This window comes from Coregonus clupeaformis, chromosome 28, assembly GCF_020615455.1.
Source record: "Coregonus clupeaformis isolate EN_2021a chromosome 28, ASM2061545v1, whole genome shotgun sequence".
Lineage (NCBI taxonomy): Eukaryota > Metazoa > Chordata > Actinopteri > Salmoniformes > Salmonidae > Coregonus > Coregonus clupeaformis.
Genome location: NC_059219.1, coordinates 15548842 through 15571514, shown reverse-complemented (window position 1 = coordinate 15571514; position 22673 = coordinate 15548842). Strand labels below are relative to the sequence as shown.

General features: G+C 43.0%; 1 protein-coding gene and 1 long non-coding RNA gene across 2 annotated transcripts; both read right to left on the bottom strand.

Moving 5' to 3' along the window:
* Positions 1–19102: 19102 nt before the first annotated feature.
* Positions 19103–19965, bottom strand: LOC123482130. The gene is made up of 3 exons (XR_006657563.1): positions 19721–19965; positions 19478–19506; positions 19103–19179 (listed from the first exon to the last, which is right to left on the bottom strand). It is a non-coding gene; the product is annotated as an uncharacterized LOC123482130 (long non-coding RNA).
* Positions 19966–20061: 96 nt separating this feature from the next.
* LOC121543822 (carcinoembryonic antigen-related cell adhesion molecule 1-like) lies at positions 20062–22046 on the bottom strand. Its single transcript, XM_045208336.1, has 3 exons — positions 21878–22046; positions 20758–21033; positions 20062–20330 (listed from the first exon to the last, which is right to left on the bottom strand). The coding sequence occupies exons 1-3, from the start codon at positions 22044–22046 to the stop codon at positions 20062–20064; spliced, it is 714 nt and encodes a 237-aa protein (XP_045064271.1).
* Between the last annotated feature and the right edge of the window lie 627 nt (positions 22047–22673).

Here is a 22673-nt window from a genome sequence, read left to right as displayed (position 1 = left end):
TGTCATGCAATAAAATGCAAATGAATTACTTAAAAATCATACAATGTGATTTTCTGGATGTTTGTTTTAGATTCTGTCTCTCACAGTTGAAGTGTACCTATGATAAAAATTACAGACCTCTACATGCTTTGTAAGTAGGAAAACCTGCAAAATCGGCAGTGTATCAAATACTTGTTCTCCCCACTGTATACAGGTCCGTATGAAGTTTGCCAATGAACATCTGAATGATTCAGAGGAGAACTGGGTGAAAGTGTTGTGGTCAGATGAGAACAAAATCGAGCTCTTTGGCATGAACTCAACTCGCCGTGTTTGGAGGAGGAGGAATGCTGCCTATGACCCCAAGAACACCATCCCCACCGTCAAACATGGAGTTGGAAACATTATGCTTTGGGGGTGTTTTTCTGCTAAGGGGACAGGACAACTTCACCGCATCAAAGGGACGATGAACAGGGCCATGTACCGTCAAATCTTGGGTGAGAACCTCCTTCCCTCAGCCAGGGCATTGAAAATGGGTCGTGGATGGGTATTCCAGCATGACAATGACCCAAAACACACGGCCAAGGCAACAAAGGAGTGGCTCAAGAAGAAGCACATTAAGGTCCTGGAGTGGCCTAGCCAGTCTCCAGATCTTAATCCCATAGAAAATCTGTGGAGGGAGTTGAAGGTTCGAGTTGCCAAACGTCAGGCTCGAAACCTTAATGACTTGGAGAAGATCTGCAAAGAGGAGTGGGACAAAATCCCTCCTGAGATGTGTGCAAACCTGGTGGCCAACTACAAGAAACGTCTGACCTCTGTGATTGCCAACAAGGGTTTTGCCACCAAGTACTGAGTCATGTTTTGCAGGGGTCAAATACTTATTTCCCTCATTAAAATGCAAATCAATTTATAACATTTTTGACATGCGTTTTTCTGGATTTTTTTGTTGTTATTCTGTCTCTCACTGTTCAAATAAACCTACCATTAAAATTATAGACTGATCATGTCTTTGTCAGTGGGCAAACGTACAAACTCAGCAGGGGATCAAATACTTTCTTCCCCCACTGTATTACCGGTCACACGTGACACAAAGAACAACAGACTTGATGGAGAAATAGATGGCAATCTTTATGAATCATTCTGTTTTTACATAATACAAAAGCAATAACAATAACAAATCATAGTTTGTATACATGGCAGCTAAAAGCTTAATTGCATATAGAAGTAAAAACAAACGATAACAAAGATTAATCAAATTGTGACAGTTTTGGATGATGGATGTTGATGATCTGGGAGAAGCAGATAGGATGGCAATGAGAGCGACTGTATTGATGGTATTGCAGAGAATGGAGCCGGTCAGAGTCAAGGAGGAAGCAGTCAGGTCCGTAGCCTCAGCATCATCAATTATAATGTATTGATTATGTACGTTATATTACACATCCACACTGGGTGTTATCATGCAGGTGTTCTATGTGTTGATGATGGAACTCACTGGAGAATGGTGGTTGAATGAAGGTATTTTCCATTGACTTATTTTACTGTTAGATTGAAGGTGATGGAGAAAAGAAAGGAACATTAACTTCCATTTATCAGGACTGACACAGCATGAAGACCACTTTACAAATATTACATAAATCAATGGTTTTGACAGTATTGCAATCACATGGTGACATATGGTCTAACCAATGCAAACTTACCATTATCGTCGTATCATAGGTACTCTTGATGTCCTGCATTTCCTAATTTGGGATAAAAGCAGAAATTAAAAAAGGCATAACATAGAAGGAACAGCCACACCAACAGTTGCCATGACAAAATATAAAACCTCAGTTTCCTAAACATACTTTGATAGCTATTATTTGTTAATGAATAACGTAATACAGTGGGGAAAAAAAGTATTTAGTCAGCCACCAATTGTGGAAGTTCTCCCACTTAAAAAGATGAGAGAGGCCTGTAATTTTCATCATAGGTACACGTCAACTATGACAGACAAATTGAGAAAAATAAATCCAGAAAATCACATTGTAGGATTTTTAATGAATTTATTTGCAAATTATGGTGGAAAATAAGTATTTGGTCACCTACAAACAAGCAAGATTTCTGGCTCTCACAGACCTGTAACTTCTTCTTTAAGAGGCTCCTCTGTCCTCCACTCGTTACCTGTATTAATGGCACCTGTTTGAACTTGTTATCAGTATAAAAGACACCTGTCCACAACCTCAAACAGTCACACTCCAAACTCCACTATGGCCAAGACCAAAGAGCTGTCAAAGGACACCAGAAACAAAATGGTAGACCTGCACCAGGCTGGGAAGACTGAATCTGCAATAGGTAAGCAGCTTGGTTTGAAGAAATCAACTGTGGGAGCAATTATTAGGAAATGGAAGTCATACAAGACCACTGATAATCTCCCTCGATCTGGGGCTCCACGCAAGATCTCACCCCGTGGGGTCAAAATGATCACAAGAACGGTGAGCAAAAATCCCAGAACCACACGGGGGGACCTAGTGAATGACCTGCAGAGAGCTGGGACTAAAGTAACAAAGCCTACCATCAGTAACACACTACGCCGCCAGGGACTCAAATCCTGCAGTGCCAGACGTGTCCCCCTGCTTAAGCCAGTACATGTCCAGGCCCGTCTGAAGTTTGCTAGAGTGCATTTGGATGATCCAGAAGAGTATTGGGAGAATGCCATATGGTCAGATGAAACCAAAATAGAACTTTTTGGTAAAAACCCAACTCGTCGTGTTTGGAGGACAAAGAATGCTGAGTTGTATCCAAAGAACACCATACCTACTGTGAAGCATGGGGGTGGAAACATCATGCTTTGGGGCTGTTTTTCTGCAAAATGACCAGGACGACTGATCCGTGTAAAGGAAATAATGAATGGGGCCATGTAACGTGAGATTTTGAGTGAAAACCTCCTTCCATCAGCAAGGGCATTGAAGATGAAACGTGGCTGGGTCTTTCAGCATGACAATGATCCCAAACACACCGCCCGGGCAACGAAGGAGTGGCTTCGTAAGAAGCATTTCAAGGTCCTGGAGTGGCCTAGCCAGTCTCCAGATCTCAACCCCATAGAAAATCTTTGGAGGGAGTTGAAAGTCCGTGTTGCCCAGCGACAGCCCCAAAACATCACTGCTCTAGAGGAGATCTGCATGGAGGAATGGGTCAAAATACCAGCAACAGTGTGTGAAAACCTTGTGAACACTTACAGAAAACGTTTGACCTGTGTCATTGCCAACAAAGGGTATATAACAAAGTATTGAGAAACTTTTGTTATTGACCAAATACTTATTTTCCACCATAATCTGCAAATAAATTCATAAAAAATCCTACAATGTGTTTAGATTTTTTTTCTTCTTCTCATTTTGTCTGTCATAGTTGACGTGTACCTATGATGAAAATTACAGGCCTCTCTCATCTTTTTACGTGGGAGAAATTGCACAATTGGTGGCTGACTAAATACTTTTTTTCCCCACTGTATGTGTTGTGTATTTGTATAATGCAGGGCTCATCTGTAAAAGTATTGATGCAGGGCTCAACCCTTGCTAAAATAAAGGTTAAATAAAATAAGTAATATTGAACTTGAGTTCTAACTGAATTTTTTTAAATCGTCAATAGTGGTAGAGACTCAGATGTCCTCTGGGAGCCAACTCCAAAGAGATCACATTCAAGTCCTCCATCCCTCCATTCCTCCAGCCTGACCCCTGCTGCTGTCTCTGGCTCCACACCCACCCCCGCCCAGCCAAAATACATAACTGCAGACCTGAATGTGCCTCAGGGTCAAAAGAGCGCAGCAGGAAGGCGTCGTTGTACTCTATGCCACAAGAAATCTCCCATCACCTGCACTACTTGTGCTGTTACCCTCTGCTTCACAGCAGAAAGAGACTGCTATGGGACTTGGCATCAGCAGCACAATCTCATGTAGAGGACTGTGGGTGTTCTAAATACTCTAATTGTAAACAGTGTGTAAATTGATGTTTGTGGTGTGTGCACTTATGACATTAGATCAGTGTTGGCTGCTAACTTGGCCCTTATCTTATTTGTTTTATTTTAATTTTTTAGGGGGTAGATCAGCTTTAATATTGCAGATAGATTGTAGCTTCCATAAATGTAATTGTCTGCATCACTTCCAATCCCTCATAATTTTTTTGGAAAATACACTACTGGTCAAAAGTTTTAGAACACCTGCTCATTCAAGGGTTTTTCTAAATTTTTTACTATTTTCTACATTGTAAATTAATCGTGAAGACATCAAAACTATGAAATAACACATATGGAATCATGTAGATAATCTTCAAAGTAGCCACCCTTTGCCTTGATGACAGCTTTGCACACTCTTGTCATTCTCTCAACCAGCTTCAAGAGGTAGTCACCTGGAATACATTTCAATTAACAGGTGTGCCTTGTTAAAAGTTAATTTGTGGAATTTATTTCCTTCTTAATGCGTTTGAGACAATCAGTTGTGTTGTGAAAAGGTAAGGGTGGTATACAGAAGATATACCTATTTGGTAAAAGACCAAGTCCATATTATGGCAAGAACAGCTCAAATAAGCAAAGAGAAACAACAGTCCATCATTACTTTAAGACATGAAGGTCAGTCAATCCGGAAAATGTCATGAACTTTTAAAGTTTCTTGAAGTGCAGTCGCAAAAACCATAAAGCGCTATGATGAAACTGGCTCTCATGAGCACCGCCACAGGAAAGGAAGACCCAGAGTTACCTCTGCTGCAGAGGATAAGTTCATTAGAGTTACCAGCCTCAGAAATTGCAGCCCAAATAAATGCTTCACAGAGTAACAGACACATCTCAACATCAACTGTTCAGAGCAGATTGTGTGAATCAGGCCTTCATGGTCGAATTTCTGCAAAGAAAAAACTACTGAAGGACACCAATAAGAAGAAGAAAATTGCTTGGGCCAAGAAACATGAGCAATGGACATTAGACCGGTGGAAATCTGTCCTTTGGTCTGATGAGTCCAAATTAGAGATTTTTGGTTCCAACCGCTGTGTCTTTGTGAGAAGCAGAGTAGGTGAACGGATGATCTCTGCATTTGTGGTTCCCATCGTGAAGCACGGAGGAGGAGATGTAATGGTGCTTTGCTGGGGATACTGTCAGTGATTTATTTAGAATTCAAGGCACACTTAACCAGCATGCTACCATAGCATTCTGCAGCGATACGCCATCCCATCTGGTTTGCGCTTAATGGGACTATCATTTGTTTTCAACAGAACAATTACCCAAAAAGGGGATAAAATGTACAATGTCTTTAAATGTTATCTTTCATTCATTATGAATAAAAATATTATGTATATATAAAACAAATATGAAAAAGCTCATCTGCGTGCTTGTCGTCCTTACCAGGGTCTTGACCTGACTGGCCACTGGCATGCTGGAGAAGTGTGCTCTTCACTAATTAATCTCTGTATCAACTGAACCGGGAAGATGGCAGACATGTGGGCGAGCGGTTTGGCGGTGGGTTTATGGAATGGGCAGGCATAAGCTACGGACAATGAACACAATTGCATTTTATTGATGGCAATTTGAATGCACAGAGATACAGTGACGAGATCCTGAGGCCCATTGTTGTCCATTCATCCGCCGCCATCACCTCATGTTTCAGCATGATAATGCATGGCCCCAATTCCTGGAAGCTGGAAATGTCCCAGTTCTTCCATGGCCTGCATAATCAACAGACATGTCACCCATTGAGCATGTTTGGGATGCTCTGGCTCGGCATGTACGACAGCGTGTTTCAGTTCCTGCCAATATCCACCAACCTCGCACAGCCTGATCAACTTTATGAGAAGGAGATGTGTCGTGCTGCATGAGGTAAATGGTGGTCACACCAGATACTGACTGGTTTTCTGATCCACGCCCCTACCTTGTTTTTTTAAGGTATCTGTGACTAACAATGCATGTCCGTATTCCCAGTCATGTGAAATCCATAGATTAGGGCCTAATGAATTCATTTAAATTGACTGATTTCCTTATATGAACTGTGTCATGACTGTCCTGTGAGGATCCAAATAGGTCAGATCAGGTTTGCAATTAATAACTTCAATCAGACCCCCTCTCACCCACAGAGGGGGGGTAGGAGGGAACTGGTGGGGGGTTGACAGCTCACACCCAGTCGTAAATCAAGGGAAGAAGATATGGCTCTCCCTCTCCAATGTTAACCAGAGGAATGTGCCTTTGTTTCACATACTTTTCCCGCCGAAACTCTAACACGTTCTAAAGCGAATACTGGAACAATATTTCTAACATGGAACGTGGGGAATGGTCAGAGGCGATGTAAAGAACACTAATGTTGTTTGGTTCATTATTTTGTGATGTCATTAAAAATGTTATAAAGGAAATACTGTAACTTGGAAAGTATACCCACTACGTGTACGAAGTTTCCATCTGATGCGTTGTGCATGAAATATGAAAAATAATGAAAGTTTTTTTGTTAAGAGAGGGATGTGATTTTAGGGGCCATAAGAGATTGTTTTACATAAACTTTGCACAGTGACAAGTCACGCCCCTGAGTGAGGTCAGAGAGCGTGTCAGACGGAACCGCCCTTTTGAACAAACTGTATAAAATTATGGATTAAGAATTAACATATCAGACCAGAAAAGCGTGAAGCGGGAGCTACACGTTTAAAATGGTTGTAACTTTGAATCTCAACACGAGGTGGATAGAATAAACTCCCCTCCCGGACAATCACTGGTAAGGCTTATTAGCTGTCCTAAGTAAAGTATCTTCGAAAGGGAATTTAAGTAGGCCCATCCAATTAATCTGCTCAAACCATCCTGTTACACTACTCTCATCACCCCACTGGGGAACCATTGATACAAGAAGCAACTTCAAGAGCGAATGGAAGGAAAATCAATTCTGTAGTTCTGTTCAGGACTAGATGACAAGTCAACGGATACCGGACAGCTACAGAGGAGAACAACAGTAGAAGACTGGTTGGACCTTTTTGGACAATCAGAGCCTTACAAGCGTGCCACGAGAAGGCCCAACTCCCTTTCCAGGGAGGCCCTGTCCACCGAGAGATACACGGCGAACCAAGGCATTTGCACGTAAATACATTCATGATTTCTTACTCAAAGAGGGAGGCGATTCATGTGCAAAGTATATGGTTACTGTAGAGGAGAATAGTTAAAATAAGTTCCAATATTATTTATCCGTCTCTCTCCCTCTTTTGTAACAAGCAGTCATGTTGTTGTTAGTCCACTAGGGACCTGTTTTTAATGTATTAAGTGTGTATGTTTATCCTGTGTTACCATTATTTTACTGTCAGTTAAGAACAAATTCTTATTTACAATGACGGCCTACCCTGGCCAAACCTGGATGACGCTGGGCCAATTGTGCGCCGCCCTATTGGACCCCCAATCATGGCCGGATTGTGAAACAGCCTGGAATTGAACAAGGGTCTGTAGTGACACCTCTACCGCTGAGATGCAGTGCCTTAGACCGCTGTGCCACTCGGGAGCACCATTTCGTTAGCTAAATAAATAATTAAACCAATTTCTGTAGTACTGAATCATATGTAAGGCTCAGGTTTTTGCAGATGCAAGGAGGTTACGATGTTCAGAATGATGATATGATACGAGGTTATGATTAATAAGTTGACTGTTTATCGATGTGATGGGTAAAGACCTTCTAGAGTTTAATTCGGGAGATGGGAACTCTTTAAACAACTGCTCTCGTGGTGTCCCAAATCCTGAGTTAATTGTTACATGATTAATTTAATTGGGTAACAATTGAACATAGTTAATTAATTAGAGCAATAACAGTCTTCAGATTAATGTTAAAAGTAATGTCATGACAACTATAACTCAGTAAAACCTTTGAAATTGTTGCATGTTGCATTATTTTTTTTTGTTCAGTGTGTATATAATAATAGTTTATACTCCTTCTCTAGCACTGACATCACTGTAGGATCACTTACAGTGTTGTAGTGGTGCTGGAGAAGGAAAGGCGCCCTGTGCAAAAACTCATATGAGAAACATTGACATACACTCTGAATTACCTAAAATTATTAATCCTACATTGGTCTTTCACAGTCAGGCCAACCCAAGCTGTACTGTGCAGAAGGCTAATAGCAGGCCTACTATTGAAACAGATAAACTGAGTCAGAAAATCACAGGTTTCAGACATTCCCCAATTTTTGGGTTTTTGTTATTAAGGTCACACTTTATTTTACAGATAAACAACAAAATGTTTATGTTCTAAGTTGATAACAGTGTTTAAACAACATCAGGAGACCACTTTTGATGTCTGGGAAAAATCTAAGAAATGTAGTTACCCTTTAATTCAAGTGTGCAGGCACCTAGCACTATTGTTTGATTAGCAATGTTTCTGTAGCACATTAGATGGAGTTCAGAATATAAATGGCAACTGGATTGATGCAAATAGTCATCATGATATCATTCTGACAGGTAGGCATGGGCTACTTTGTACCTAGTTAACATTTAAATAGATAAGGTTTTTGGGAAAGCTTTTCGATCTACCAGAAGACAGTTAGGCCTATAATTCGTATCACTATATTTTTGTTGTTGTTTGAAACCTGGATTTTTTACTTCATATTATGAGGCTTGTCTTACCTTGCTTCAAACTATCTTATAGCCAAAATCCCAACATAGAAACTTTGAGGCAATTATTTTTCATAAAGGCTTACTCATATTCGTTCTGCTGTTCTATTGGTTTTCTTTCTACTTTCTTTCATTGTCTAGCAGCCAAACCCATTATCCTAATCATATTAGCAACCTAGATAGTTGTTGCATCTTTAAATCCCCCTCTTTCTAATAGATATGTCCAGCTCTGTCCGTGAAACCGCGTGCATGTGAGGTGTGCATTTTAGAATGGTGTTTTCTATGTTCCAACTGACCACGCAATCCACTGTCTCATCAGCCCAGCCAAGCAACTTGATCTCCACTATAAAAAGCATCTAGACATTATTTCACATTTCTTTTAGACTAACATTTAGTTTTCAACAGCGGAGATTTGTATAAACCTGTCTGTCTCTCCGACATTTGCAACATTGTTTCAATATTCAAATTTGATCTCCCGCTGTCCCATAGTAATGAATATGTCGGGAGTCGGGACAAGACAGACAGGCAGGCAGCGTTTCTCAGCCAGTCGAAATCATGAATCAGTTAGCATAATTTCTATGGATATATACAAAGAAATGTCAGTTGAAAAAAGGTAAAACGAAATGAAATGCAGCTAGTTTGCAGTCTTTCCAGCTTCAGTTTGAAGTGATTGTGTTAGCTGTGTTGTTGGCTAGCTCCTCTGAACAACAGTGTCCTGAGGTGTGAACACATTTTCTATGCCAGGGAAAAATGGCGCCTCATTAGCTGTATCCAAATAAATGTCACTAGAAAACAGCTTAAACAAGTGCAAATGCGGCTACTTTGCTGTTATTCTGGCTGGACTTTTTGACGTGACTGTAAGTTAGCCATAGTTGGCTAGCTAGCAAGCAAGGGATAAGAACGTTGCCAGCCAGTATGGCAATGGAACATTTAGAACGAACGACTAGGTTGCGTCCATAGATACAGAACGAAAAGACTGAACGACTGGGTCGCGTCTCTAACAACAGAACCGATAGCACGAACGACCAGCCGGCTTGGGTAGCATCCCTAGATTTGTGTCGGGTCTATATCTTGTGAAAGGATGAAATAGTATGAATAAATAAAATAATGTTTTTAATGAAAATATGTCAATCATTATTTGAATATGTTGGTAACCCGTTGTATAAAAGTGATAATGCCCTCAAAGCCGGTGTTTGGAGGACATATTGGTACCCGTGCCAATATATCCTCCAAACACTGGCTTCGAGGGCATTATCACTTAAGTGTACATTGCTGCGCCTAAAATGTGAAGAAATAATAGTTTATCAACATTTTAAGCTAAACATTCCGATCTGTTCCATCAGCCCTATTTATTGATACAGTGTATACCTCCAATACACTTCTGTGATAGGTATCAGTGGGGTTTAAGAAGTGAGTATACGCAATGCCCACTGAAAAATAAGTGGGTATACGGCATATACAGTGGGGGAAAAAAGTATTTAGTCAGCCACCAATTGTGCAAGTTCTCCCACTTAAAAAGATGAGAGAGGCCTGTAATTTTCATCATAGGTACACGTCAACTATGACAGACAAATTGAGAAAAAAAAAATCCAGAAAATCACATTGTAGGATTTTTAATGAATTTATTTGCAAATTATGGTGGAAAATAAGTATTTGGTCACCTACAAACAAGCAAGATTTCTGGCTCTCACAGACCTGTAACTTCTTCTTTAAGAGGCTCCTCTGTCCTCCACTCGTTACCGGTATTAATGGCACCTGTTTGAGCTTGTTATCAGTATAAAAGACACCTGTCCACAACCTCAAACAGTCACACTCCAAACTCCACTATGGCCAAGACCAAAGAGCTGTCAAAGGGCACCAGAAACAAAATTGTAGACCTGCACCAGGCTGGGAAGACTGAATCTGCAATAGGTAAGCAGCTTGGTTTGAAGAAATCAACTGTGGGAGCAATTATTAGGAAATGGAAGACATACAAGACCACTGATAATCTCCCTCGATCTGGGGCTCCACGCAAGATCTCACCCCGTGGGGTCAAAATGATCACAAGAACGGTGAGCAAATATCCCAGAACCACACGGGGGGACGTAGTGAATGACCTGCAGAGAGCTGGGACCAAAGTAACAAAGCCTACAATCAGTAACACACTACGCCGCTAGGGACTCAAATCCTGCAGTGCAGGACATTTCCCCCTGCTTAAGCAAGTACATGTCCAGGCCCGTCTGAAGTTTGCTAGAGTGCATTTGGATGATCCAGAAGATCATTGGGAGAATGTCATATGGTCAGATGAAACCAAAATATAACTTTTTTGGTAAAAACTCAACTCATCGTGTTTGGAGGACAAAGAATGCTGAGTTGCATCCAAAGAACACCATACCTACTGTGAAGCATGGGGGTGGAAACATCATGCTTTGGGGCTGTTTTTCTGCAAAGGGACCAGGACGACTGATCCGTGTAAAGGAAAGAATGAATGGGGCCATGTATCGTGAGATTTTGAGTGAAAATCTCCTTCCATCAGCAAGGGCATTGAAGATGAAACGTGGCTGGGTCTTTCAGCATGACAATGATCCCAAACACACCACCCGGGCAACGAAGGAGTGGCTTCGTAAGAAGCATTTCAAGGTCCTGGGGTGGCCTAGCTAGTCTCCAGATCTCAACCCCATAGAAAATCTTTGGAGGGAGTTGAAAGTCCGTGTTGCCCAGCGACAGCCCCAAAACATCACTACTCAAGAGGAGATCTGCATGGAGGAATGGGCCAAAATACCAGCAACAGTGTGTGAAAACCTTGTGAAGACTTACAGAAAACGTTTGACCTGTGTCATTGCCAACAAAGGGTATATAACAGAGTATTGAGAAACTTTTGTTATTGACCAAATACTTATTTTCCACCATAATTTGCAAATAAATTCATAAAAAATCCTACAATGTGATTTTCTGGATTTTTTTCCCTCATTTTGTCTGTCATAGTTGACGTGTACCTATGATGAAAATTACAGGCCTCTCTCATCTTTTTAAGTGGGAGAACATGCACAATTGGTGGCTGACTAAATACTTTTTTTCCCCACTGTACCTGTGTATACCCTCCACTACATCACTGATCACTTAGAACCAACACCCAGCTTTGTAGGAATGAATTAACTGAATGTCATCAGGTCATATCAACATACAGTGAGGGAAAAAAGTATTTGATCCCCTGCTGATTTTGTACGTTAGCCCACTGAAAAAGAAATGATTAGTCTATAATTTTTAGGCTAGGTTTATTTGAACAGTGAGAGACAGAATAACAACAACAAAATCCAGAAAAACGCATGTCAAAAATGTTATAAATTGATTTGCATTTTAATGAGGGAAATAAGTATTTGTACTCTCAATCAGAAAGATTTCTGGCTCCCAGGTGTCTTTTATACAGGTAACGAGCTGAGATTAGGAGCCCACTCTTAAAGGGAGTGCGCCTAATCTCAGCTTGTTACCTGTATAAAAGACACCTGTCCACAGAAGCAATCAATCAATCAGATTCGAAACTCTCCACCATGGCCAAGACCAAAGAGCTCTTCAAGGATGTCAGGGACAAGATTGTAGACCTGCACAAGGCTGGAATGGGCTACAAGACCATCACCAAGCAGCTTGGTGAGAAGGTGACGACAGTTTGCGATTATTCACAAATGGAAGAAACACAAAAGAACTGTCAATCTCCCTTGGCCTGGGGCTCCATGCAAAATCTCACCTCGTGGAGTTGCAATGATCATGAGAACGGTGAGGAATCAGCCCAGAACTACACGGGAGGATCTTGTCAATGATCTCAAGGCAGCTGAGACCATAGTCACCAAGAAAACAATTAGTAACACACTACGCCGTGAAGGACTGAAATCCTGCAGCGCCCGCAAGGTCCCCCTGCTCAAGAAAGCACATATACAGGCCCGTCTGAAGTTTGCCAATGAACATCTGAATGATTCAGAGGAGAACTGGGTGAAAGTGTTGTGGTCAGATGAGACCAAAATCGAGCTCTTTGGCATCAACTCAACTCGCCGTGTTTGGAGGAGGAGGAATGCTGCCTATGACCCCAAGAACACCATCCCCTCCGTCAAACATGGAGGTGGAAACATTATGCTTTGGGGGTGTTTTTCTGCTAAGGGGACAGGACAACTTCAACGCATCAAAGGGACGATGGACGGGGCCATGTACCGTCAAATCTTGGGTGAGAACCTCCTTCCCTCAGCCAGGGCATTGAAAATGGGTCATGGATGGGTATTCCAGCATGACAATGACCCAAAACACACGGCCAAGGCAACAAATGAGTGGCTCAAGAAGAAGCACATTAAGGTCCTGGAGTGGCCTAGCCAGTCTACAGACCTTAATCTCATAGAAAGTCTGTGGAGGGAGCTGAAGGTTCGAGTTGCCAAACATCAGGCTCAAAACCTTAATGACTTGGAGAAGATTGGGTTAAATCCCTCCTGAGATGTGTGCAAACCTGGTGGCCAACTACAAGAAACGTCTGACCTCTGTGATTGCCAACAAGGGTTTTGCCACCAAGTACTGAGTCATGTTTTGCAGAGGGGTCAAATACTTATTACCCTCATTAAAATGCAAATCAATTTATAACATTTTCGACATGCGTTTTTCTGGATATTTTTGTTGTTATTCTCTCTCTCACTGTTCAAATAAACCTACCATTAAAATTATAGACTGATCATGTCTTTGTCAGTGGGCAAACTTACAAAATCAGCAGGGGATCAAATACTTTTTTCCCTCACTGTATTACTAGTCACACATGAGACGAAGAACAACAGACTTGATGGAGAAATAGATGTCAATCTTAAGTAATCATTCATCATGAAAAGCAATAAACTACTCCAGCTTCTTTGCCTTTTTGGCTACACACTTCACAATACAGTGTCCTGTAAATACTTATGACTGTTTACATTACATTGTTAACATTACAGAACCCACATTACGCTTCATATTGCAAATTTACAGTACATAATGTGTTATATACTTTCATAACAAACTACACAATAAAGCATTACAGAACCCACATTACACTTCATATTGCAAATTTACAGTATATAATGTGTTATATACTTTGATAACAAACTACACAATAAAGCAGACAATCAAATATAAGATAAATGTATTGATTATGTGCATTATATTACAGATCCACACTGGGTGTTATCATGCAGGTGTTCTATGTGTTGATGATGGAACTCACTGGAGAATGGTGGTTGAATGGAGGTATTTTCCATTGACTTCTCTTACTGTTAGATTGAAGGTAAGGGAGAAAAGAAAGGAACATTAACTTCCATTTATCAGCTATAATACGGCATAAATTCCATTTAACATATAACACATACACTACCGGTCAAAAGGTTTAGAACACCTACTCATTCAAGGGTTTTTCTTTATTTTTACTATTTTCTACATTGTAAAATAATAGTGAAGACATCAAAACCATAAAATAACATATATGGAATCATGTAGTAACCAAGAAAGTGTTAAACAAATCAAAATATATTTTATATTTTATATTCTTCAAATAGCCACCCTTTGCCTTGATGACAGCTTTGCACACTCTTGGTATTCTCTCAACCAGCTTCATGAGGTAGTCACCTGGAATGCATTTCAATTAACAGATGTGCCTTCTTAAAAGTTAATTTGTGGAATTTCTTTCCTTCTTAATGCGTTTGAGCCAATCAGTTGAGTTGTGACAAGGTAGGGGGTGGTATACAGAAGATAGCCCTATTTGGTAAAATACCAAATCCATATTATGGCAAGAACAGCTCAAATAAGTGAAGAGAAATGACAGTCCATCATTACTTTAAGACTTGAAAGTCAATCCGGAAAATGTCAAGAACTTTGAGAGTTTTTTCAAGTGCAGTCGCAAAAACCATCAAGCGTGTGACACTCTGGCTCCATGGACGTTGATTGTTGAGCCAGGGTTGTTCATTTTCATTATTTGGGGTGTATTTCTATGTTGGTAGTTTCTGTTGTGTGTATTTCTAGGTTTGCCTTTCTGTTGGGTTCATGTCTAGGTTTGGTCTATGACTCCCAATCGGAGGTAACGAGTGTCAGCTGTCGGCTCGTTATCTCTGATTGGGAGCCATATTTATCTGTATGTTTTCTTGTGGGAGTTGTGGGTTTTTGTTCCGTTTTCGGTCTGTGTACCGTGGACTTCATTGAGTCGTCTTTTGTTTTGGATTTTGGTTACTTTGCTAAATAAAGTCATGTTTCTTGGACACGTTGCGCCTTGGTCATACTTGGACGACATAGACGACCGTGACAGAAAAACCCACCACAAAAAGACCAAGCAGCGTGTCAAGCGGCAACAGGACCTACCTACACAGGATTTATGGACTCCCATAAAGGATTCATGGACATGGGAGGAGATTCTGGATGGTGAGGGGCCTTGGGATCAACCGGGAGAATATCGCCGTCCTCGTGAAGAGCGGGAGGCAGCTAAAGCCGAGAGGCGGCGATATGAGGAGGCAGCACGGAGGCAAGGCTGGAAGCCCGAGAGTACTACCCAAAAATTTCTTGGGGGGGGGCTAGAAGGGAGTGTGGCGAAGTCAGGTAGGAGACCTGCGCCTACTCCCTGGACTGACCGTGGAGAGCGAGAGTACGGGCAGACACCGTGTTACGCAGTAGAGCGCATGGTGTCTCCTGTACGCAGGCATAGCCCGGTTCGGTACATTCCGGCTCCACGTATCGGCCGGGCTAGACTGGAGCATTGAGCCAGATGTCATGAGGCCGGCCCCACGCATCCGGTCACCAGTGCGTCTCCTCGGGCCGGCTTACATGGCACCAGCCTTACGCATGGTGTCCCCGGTTCGCCTACATAGCCCGGGTGCGGGTTATTCCACCTCCCTGTAATGGTCAGGCGACGGGAGCATACAACCAGGTAAGGTTGGTCAGGCTCAGTGCTCAAGGGAGCCAGTACGCCTGCACGGTCCTGTATTTCCGGCACCACCTCCTGTCTCCAGTCCAGTACCACCAGTGCCTACACCACGCACTAAGCCTCCTGTGTGTTCCCCGAGTCCTGTGCGTCCTGTTCCTGCTTCCCGCACTAGCCCTGAGATGCGTGTCCTCAGCCCGGTACCTCCAGTTCCGGCACCACGCATCAGGCCTACGGTGCGTCCCCAGGGTCCAGCATGCCCTGTTGCTTCTCTCCGCACTAGCCCTGAGATGCGTGTCCTCAGCCCGGTACCTCCAGTTCCGGCACCACGCATCAGGCCTACGGTGCGTCCCCAGGGTCCAGCATGCCCTGTTGCTTCTCTCCGCACTAGCCCTGAGATGCGTGTCCTCAGCCCGGTACCTCCAGTTCCGGCACCACGCATCAGGCCTACGGTGCGTCCCCAGGGTCCAGCATGCCCTGTTGCTTCTCCCCGCACTAGCCCTGAGATGCGTGTCCTCAGCCCGGTACCTCCTGTTCCGGCACCACGCACCAGGCCTACGATGCGCCTCAGACAGCCAGAGTCTGCCGTCTGCCCAATGGGGCCTGAACTGTCCGTCTGCCCAACGCCGTCTGAACTGCCCGTCTGCCCAACGGGGCCTGAACTGTCCGTCTGCCCAACGCCGTCTGAACTGCCCGTCTGCCCAACGCCGTCTGAACTGTCCGTCTGCCAAGCGCCGCAGGAACTGCCCGTCTGTACTGAGCCGGCAAAGCCGCCCGTCTGCCATGAGCCTTCAGAGCCGTCCGCCAGACCGGAGCCGCTAGAGCTCTCCGCCAGACAGGAGCAGCCAGAGCCTTCCGCCAGACAGGATCAGCCAGAGCCGTCCGCCAGACAGGATCAGCCAGAGCCTTCCGCCAGACAGGATCAGCCAGAGCCTTCCGCCAGACAGGATCAGCCAGAGCCTTCCGCCAGACAGGATCAGCCAGAGCCGTCCGCCAGACAGGATCAGCCAGAGCCTTCCGCCAGCCATGAGCAGCCAGATCCGTCAGCCAGCCATGAGCAGCCAGATCCGTCAGCCAGCCATGAGCAGCCAGATCCGTCAGCCAGCCATGAGCAGCCAGATCCGTCAGCCAGCCATGAGCCGTCCAGCCAGGATCCGCCAGAGCCGTCCAGCCCGGATCCGCCAGAGCCGTCCAGCCAGGATCCGCCAGAGCCGTCCAGCCCGGATCCGCCAGCCAGCCAGGATCCGCCAGAGCCAGCCAGCCAGGATCCGCCATTCAGTCCGGAGCTGCCCCTCAGTCCGGTGCTGCCCCTTAGTCAGGTACTGTCCCTTAGCCCGGTGCTGCCCCTTAGTCCGGTGCTGCCCCTTAGCCCGGTGCTGCCCCTTATCCCGGTGCTGCCCCTTATCCCGGTGCTGCCCCTTAGTCCGGTGCTGCCCCTTAGTCCGGTGTTGCCCCTTAGTCCAGGTGGGGTTAGTTGGAGGGTGGTCATTGGGAGGAGGCTACTGAAGCAGGTTGTGACTGTGGTGGGGTGGGGATCACGACCGGGGCCAGAGCCGCCACCGTGGACAGACGCCCACCCAGACCCTCCCCTAGTCCTTATGTTGGTGCGCCCGGGGTTCGCACCTTTAGGGGGGGGTACTGTGACACTCTGGCTCCATGGACGTTGATTGTTGAGCCAGGGTTGTTCATTTTCATTATTTGGGGTGTATTTCTATGTTGGTAGTTTCTGTTGTGTGTATTTCTAGGTTTGCCTTTCTGTTGGGTTCATGTCTAGGTTTGGTCTATGACTCCCAATCGGAGGTAACGAGTGTCAGCTGTCGGCTCGTTATCTCTGATTGGGAGCCATATTTATCTGTATGTTTTCTTGTGGGAGTTGTGGGTTTTTGTTCCGTTTTCGGTCTGTGTACCGTGGACTTCATTGAGTCGTCTTTTGTTTTGGATTTTGGTTACTTTGCTAAATAAAGTCATGTTTCTTGGACACGTTGCGCCTTGGTCATACTTGGACGACATAGACGACCGTGACAAAGCGCTATGATGAAACTGGCTCTCATGAGGACCGCCACATGAATGGAAGACCCAGTTACCTCTGCTGCAGAAGATACGTTCATTAGAGTTACCAGCCTCAGAAATTTCAGCCCAAATAAATGCTTCACAGAGTTCAAGTAAAAGACACATCTCAACATCAACTGTTCAGAGGAGACTGTGTGAATCAGGCCTTCATGACCGAATTGCTGCAAAGAAACCACTAATAAAGGACACCAATAAAAAGAAGAGACCTGCTTGGGCCAAGAAACACGAGCAATGGACATTAGACTGGGGGAAATGTGTCCTTTGGTCTGGAGTCCAAATTGGAGATTTTTGGTTCCAACCGCTGTGTCTTTGTGAGACGTGGTGTGGGTGAACGGATTATCTCTGCATGTGTATTTCCCACCGTAAAGCATGGAGGAGGAGGTGTTATGGTGTGCGGGTGCTTTGCTGGTGACACTGTCTGTGATTTATTTAGAATTCAAGGCACACTTAACCAGCATGGCTACCACAGCATTCTGCAGCGATACGCCATCCCATCTGGTTTGGGCTTAGTGGGACTGTCATTTGTTTTTCAACAGGACAATGACCCAACACACCTCCAGGCTGTGTAAGGGCTATTTTACCAAGAAGGAGAGTGATGGAGTGCTGCATCAGATGACCTGGCCTCCACAATCTCCCGACCTCAACCAAATTGAGATGGTTTGGGATGAGTCGGACCACAGAGTGAAGGAAAAGCAGCCAACAAGTGCTCAGCATATGTGGGAACTCCTTCAAGACTGTTGGAAAAGCTGGTTGAGAGAATGCCAAGAGTGTGCAAAGCTGTCATCAAGGCAAAGGGTGGCTATTTGAAGAAACTCAAATATAAATATATTTGGATTTGTTTAACACTTTTTTGGTTACTACATGATTCCATATGTGTTATTTCATCGTTTTGATATCTTCACTATTATTCTACAATGTAGAAAATATTAAAAATAAAGAAAAACCCTGGAATGAGTAGATATTCTAAAACTTTTGACAGGTAGTGTAAATCAATTGTTTTTACAGTATTACAGTCACTGTGTGGTCTAGCACAAACTTACCATTATCCTAGTATCATATGTACTCTTGAAGTCCTGCATTTCATTATTTGGGATAAAGCTTAAATTTAAAAAGGCAGTACATAGAAGTCAACAGCCACACCAACAGTTGCCACAGTTGAGGCTGCTGAGGGGAGGACGGCTCATATTAATGGCTTGAATGGAGTCAATGGAATGATATCAAACACATGGAAACCACATCTTTGATGTGTTTGATACCATTCCATTGATGCCATTCCAGTCATTATTATGAGCCATCCTCCCCTCAGCAGCCTCCACTGAGATGCCATGACAAAATAAGAAACCTCAAAGTCCTAAATAAACTTTTACAGCGATCATATGTTAATTAATAACCTAAATAGGCCAGAGACTGTATAGCTGTCATTAAGTCAAAACTAAAACTTCATGGATAACACTTTCATAGGCAAACAGTCATTGCATACATAACTTTTTGTCAAGCAAATTCATCTGGTTTATTACAGTACGACTGTAGTAGAATACAGACATGCAGAGACATCCCAGGTGACCAGGGCTTACTTACTGTCATGGGTAGAGGTGGAGATTGATTTTGTCTTGTGTTCTCATATACAGGTGATAGGTCCTCATATACTGGTTGTTGAGAGCCTATAAGAGATAGACAAATAGTAAAGGGTTATATAGAGGATGCTATCTTGTCTGCATTTGTTTGCATAAGCATTATTACATTATTAAGCATTAGTGGTTACATTATTAAGTCATAGTGGTACTATATCATGTAATTTGTCTGAATCCATTTAATTTATTTGTGGAAACTGTAAGTCGCTCTTGATAATAGTGTCTGCTAATTCACTAAACATACATGTAGAGTAAACAATGATTTTAAAACCATTATTGATTAGATATACCATAGCAACCTGTAAGATTGGAGATACAGTATGCTTACCTCCTTGATGCATTGGCTCAGCATTGGTTCTACATAAAACAAGAAATAAACATTGAAAGGTTGCTATTTAGAAAATGATAAGAACAGAATATTACATGCTTTTGACAGTTTACAGTGCTTTTGAAATACAACCAGGCCCTCTTTGTGACCAGTTTTAATCTATGTGAAAACAGAGCCTACATTTGCTGTTAACTGAAGTGATAGAAAATACACTTGTTTGACTGAAAAGTTTTTTTTACTCACCCATTTTTCCTGATGAAGAACACTGCAACACCAACTGCCCTTCCTACAACCAGCAATACTCCAATCACAATACCAGCAATGGCACCAGCAGGCAGACCTGGTGATAAATAGTCCTCCACTGCAGAGACCAGAGAAAGAACCATGCAGAGATGAAAGGCTACACAGTGAACAGGAAGTACTGCACAATACAGTACATCTGGGTAACAATTACAACACAACAACGACAACTAAAGACACTATTTGAAAACAAGTTTGGAATACAAAAGTAATATAGGAGTAAATAATATTGCATCGAAAATGTAATTACTATCTATTTACTATCTCATATTGTCTTCAAAGCTTCAGCTAACTTTACCTTTTACTGACAGTTTATGGACCACAGATGTTTTGTTCCTAGTGACATAATGTGTTGCTGTACAAGTGTAATCCCCACTGTCAGAGTATTCACTCTTCTCTTTAGTGAACTCAGGTGAATGTCCAGGTATCTCTGTTCCATTGAGCATCCAGGTGTAACTAGCAGGGGGGTTGGAGTCAGCAGAGCAGGTCAATGTTAACTTCTGTCCTACTTCTATTTCAGTTGGACCCTTGATTTCCATACCATCAGGTCCATCTGTAACACAGAGATCACCAGTTCCAATTAGAGGTAGCCATGTGTTTGTTAGTTGGTAATCAATGTGATGTTACACACTCAAACTGTTATTTATATTTAGGGGCGCAACTTTGGTTTTAGAAGTGGGGATAAACACTCCAAACAGTCTACCTAACCGCTCAGAGGCTTCCGCATGGTCCTAAAGCACACCTTTGCCATGTTTTGTATCACATTCCAATAATAAAACTTTGGGGGACAAAAATGGGGAGGACATCTCCCCCCCGTCCTCAGTGAATGTTGCGCCCCTGTATATATCCATAGATTTACTCTGTAATATCTTGCATATCCAGTATTTACACTGTGACTGTCAGATTTTAATGCAAGAAACAACAGCAGTTAAAACACAGTAATTGTAACCCCAGGTTTATAGCAGAGTAGGCCTACTTACAGTTTACAATGAGATCGTGTTTAGCATCAGCGGTGCTGATGGGGTTGCTGACTCTACACAGGTATTCTCCACTGTCTGTTCTCTTCACAGGGTTTATGGACAGCTCTCTCTTATCCTCAGAGATGATCATGTTGCCACCAGCAGACAGAAGCTGACCATCCTTCATCCACTCTCTGCTGATAATGGAGCCAGAAGCATCACATGTTAAGGTGACAGAATTCCCCTTGATGATTGGAGGATTTGGGGAAGTTGTTATGATAGCACCAGATATTGGTTCTGTGAAGGATAATGGTTATATTATGAATCCGATAGGTTTGTTTGATAATACAGATTGTAGTCTATATTATAATGTAGATAGTATATTATCTTGTCAAACAGTAACAGTTTCCTGAAGACACGATGAGCACACGTGAAATGAATAATGACATGCAACACTATAAGGTTTGTTTATGATAAAGTAGGCCTGCACACGGTATATGAAAAATGTGAATGAATGATTAAGGTTAGAAGTCTAATCGATGTGTAAGAGATCACAAAGCTAAGACAACATCTCCTTCATTATCTGTTCATCCTCCTCACATGGAAACTATTCACAAGGCCATTCAATGGTAACAAAGGGATGAATATGTGGTTTGCTTTTTGCTCACTGCATGACAGAGCAGTGGCCAGCTACTACATACAATTCTCATACATAAAATGTCCTCGCAACCACAGCAGCCAACCCTACTTGGAATAACCATATACAGTATTCAGTACAGTATCAGCTAATAATCCAATGCCATCTGCTTTGTTTCACATTCCACTCATAGATCTCTCTTTTCATGTGTTGTATCTCTGTTGAAAGAGACTATCTGTTCTACTACATAGAGAAGAAGGCTACCCGTCCAAATGTACACATTGGAAGGAAAAGGAAAAAGGTGTCTCTAGGACTGGAGCACAAACCTCACAAACATTTCAGTCAGTTCAGCCATGACTCCCCAGAACCAGTCTCTCTCTTTCCTCCCATGACTGTCTCCATCTCCATCTCCTCTATACCACTTAACCAGCACAGTGATGTCAGAGGGCTCAGATATCTGGTACCTCAGGGTTCTGGTATTATGGGCCCAGCAGTTGTAGCTACCACTCTGACTGGCCTGGATGTTCTCCGGCCTGCGTTCTGGTCCCTGATTGGACAGCAGTGTTCCATTCAGAGCCCACTGAAACTGGGCAGGACGACTGGACTCAGAGGAGCAGGACAGAGTGAGGTTTGACCCTGATCCATACAGCACATCTAGAGGGGTCACCTTCATTCTTGTGTTTTCTGGTCCATCTGCAATGAATGGACCATGTTTAACACCAGCATTAAAGATACTTTCTAGACCATGTTCAAGTGACCCATTTAAGATGTGTCATGTTATCATTAGTGTATCATCTAGCTAGCTTAAGTGTCCCTTCACCAGAAATCAGCCACCCAACACATACAGTAGGGAGGCTGGATTCAATAGAAATATAAGCAACAGCTTAGGGGAAAAAGGATGAAGTGATCAAATAAAAAAAACATTAAGACATGCCACAGGACTGCTTCCATAAGCAGGTGTTAATGATATACAGAACAGTCAATAACGCTGTAACCTAAGAATCTGATGTTATTAGCAATATGTGTAGTTATTCTTAAGCAGTTACAGTTATGCAGACAAGTACTGCAGGAAGCAAAATCAAGAGATGGCTACAGTACTGTACGTGAACTACATGGTGAAAGGTAAACAACGTTTACATAAATGACTTTGTCTGCATGTAGATAAGTTAGATATGCAGGTTAGAGACTCACAGCTGATGGTGAGGGTTAGATTATGGCTGGGTTCACTGCTGACGGGGTTGGACACAATACACCTGTATGGCCCCTGGTAATACCGGGTCACATTGGCTATGGTGAGAGT

What these genes read in the sequence shown, in the direction of transcription:
- LOC121543822 (XM_045208336.1), bottom strand. Translation starts at nt 22,046, where the DNA reads ATGAAGGTGACCCCTCTAGATGTGCTGTATGGATCAGGGTCAAACCTC. An exon ending in CATCCAGGCCAGTCAGAGTG is followed by an intron (nt 21,034 to 21,877) that starts GTAGCTACAACT and finishes TATCCTTCACAG; the next exon opens with AACCAATATCTGGTGCTATC. An exon ending in ACACGATCTCATTGTAAACT is followed by an intron (nt 20,331 to 20,757) that starts GTAAGTAGGCCT and finishes TCTGTGTTACAG; the next exon opens with ATGGACCTGATGGTATGGAA.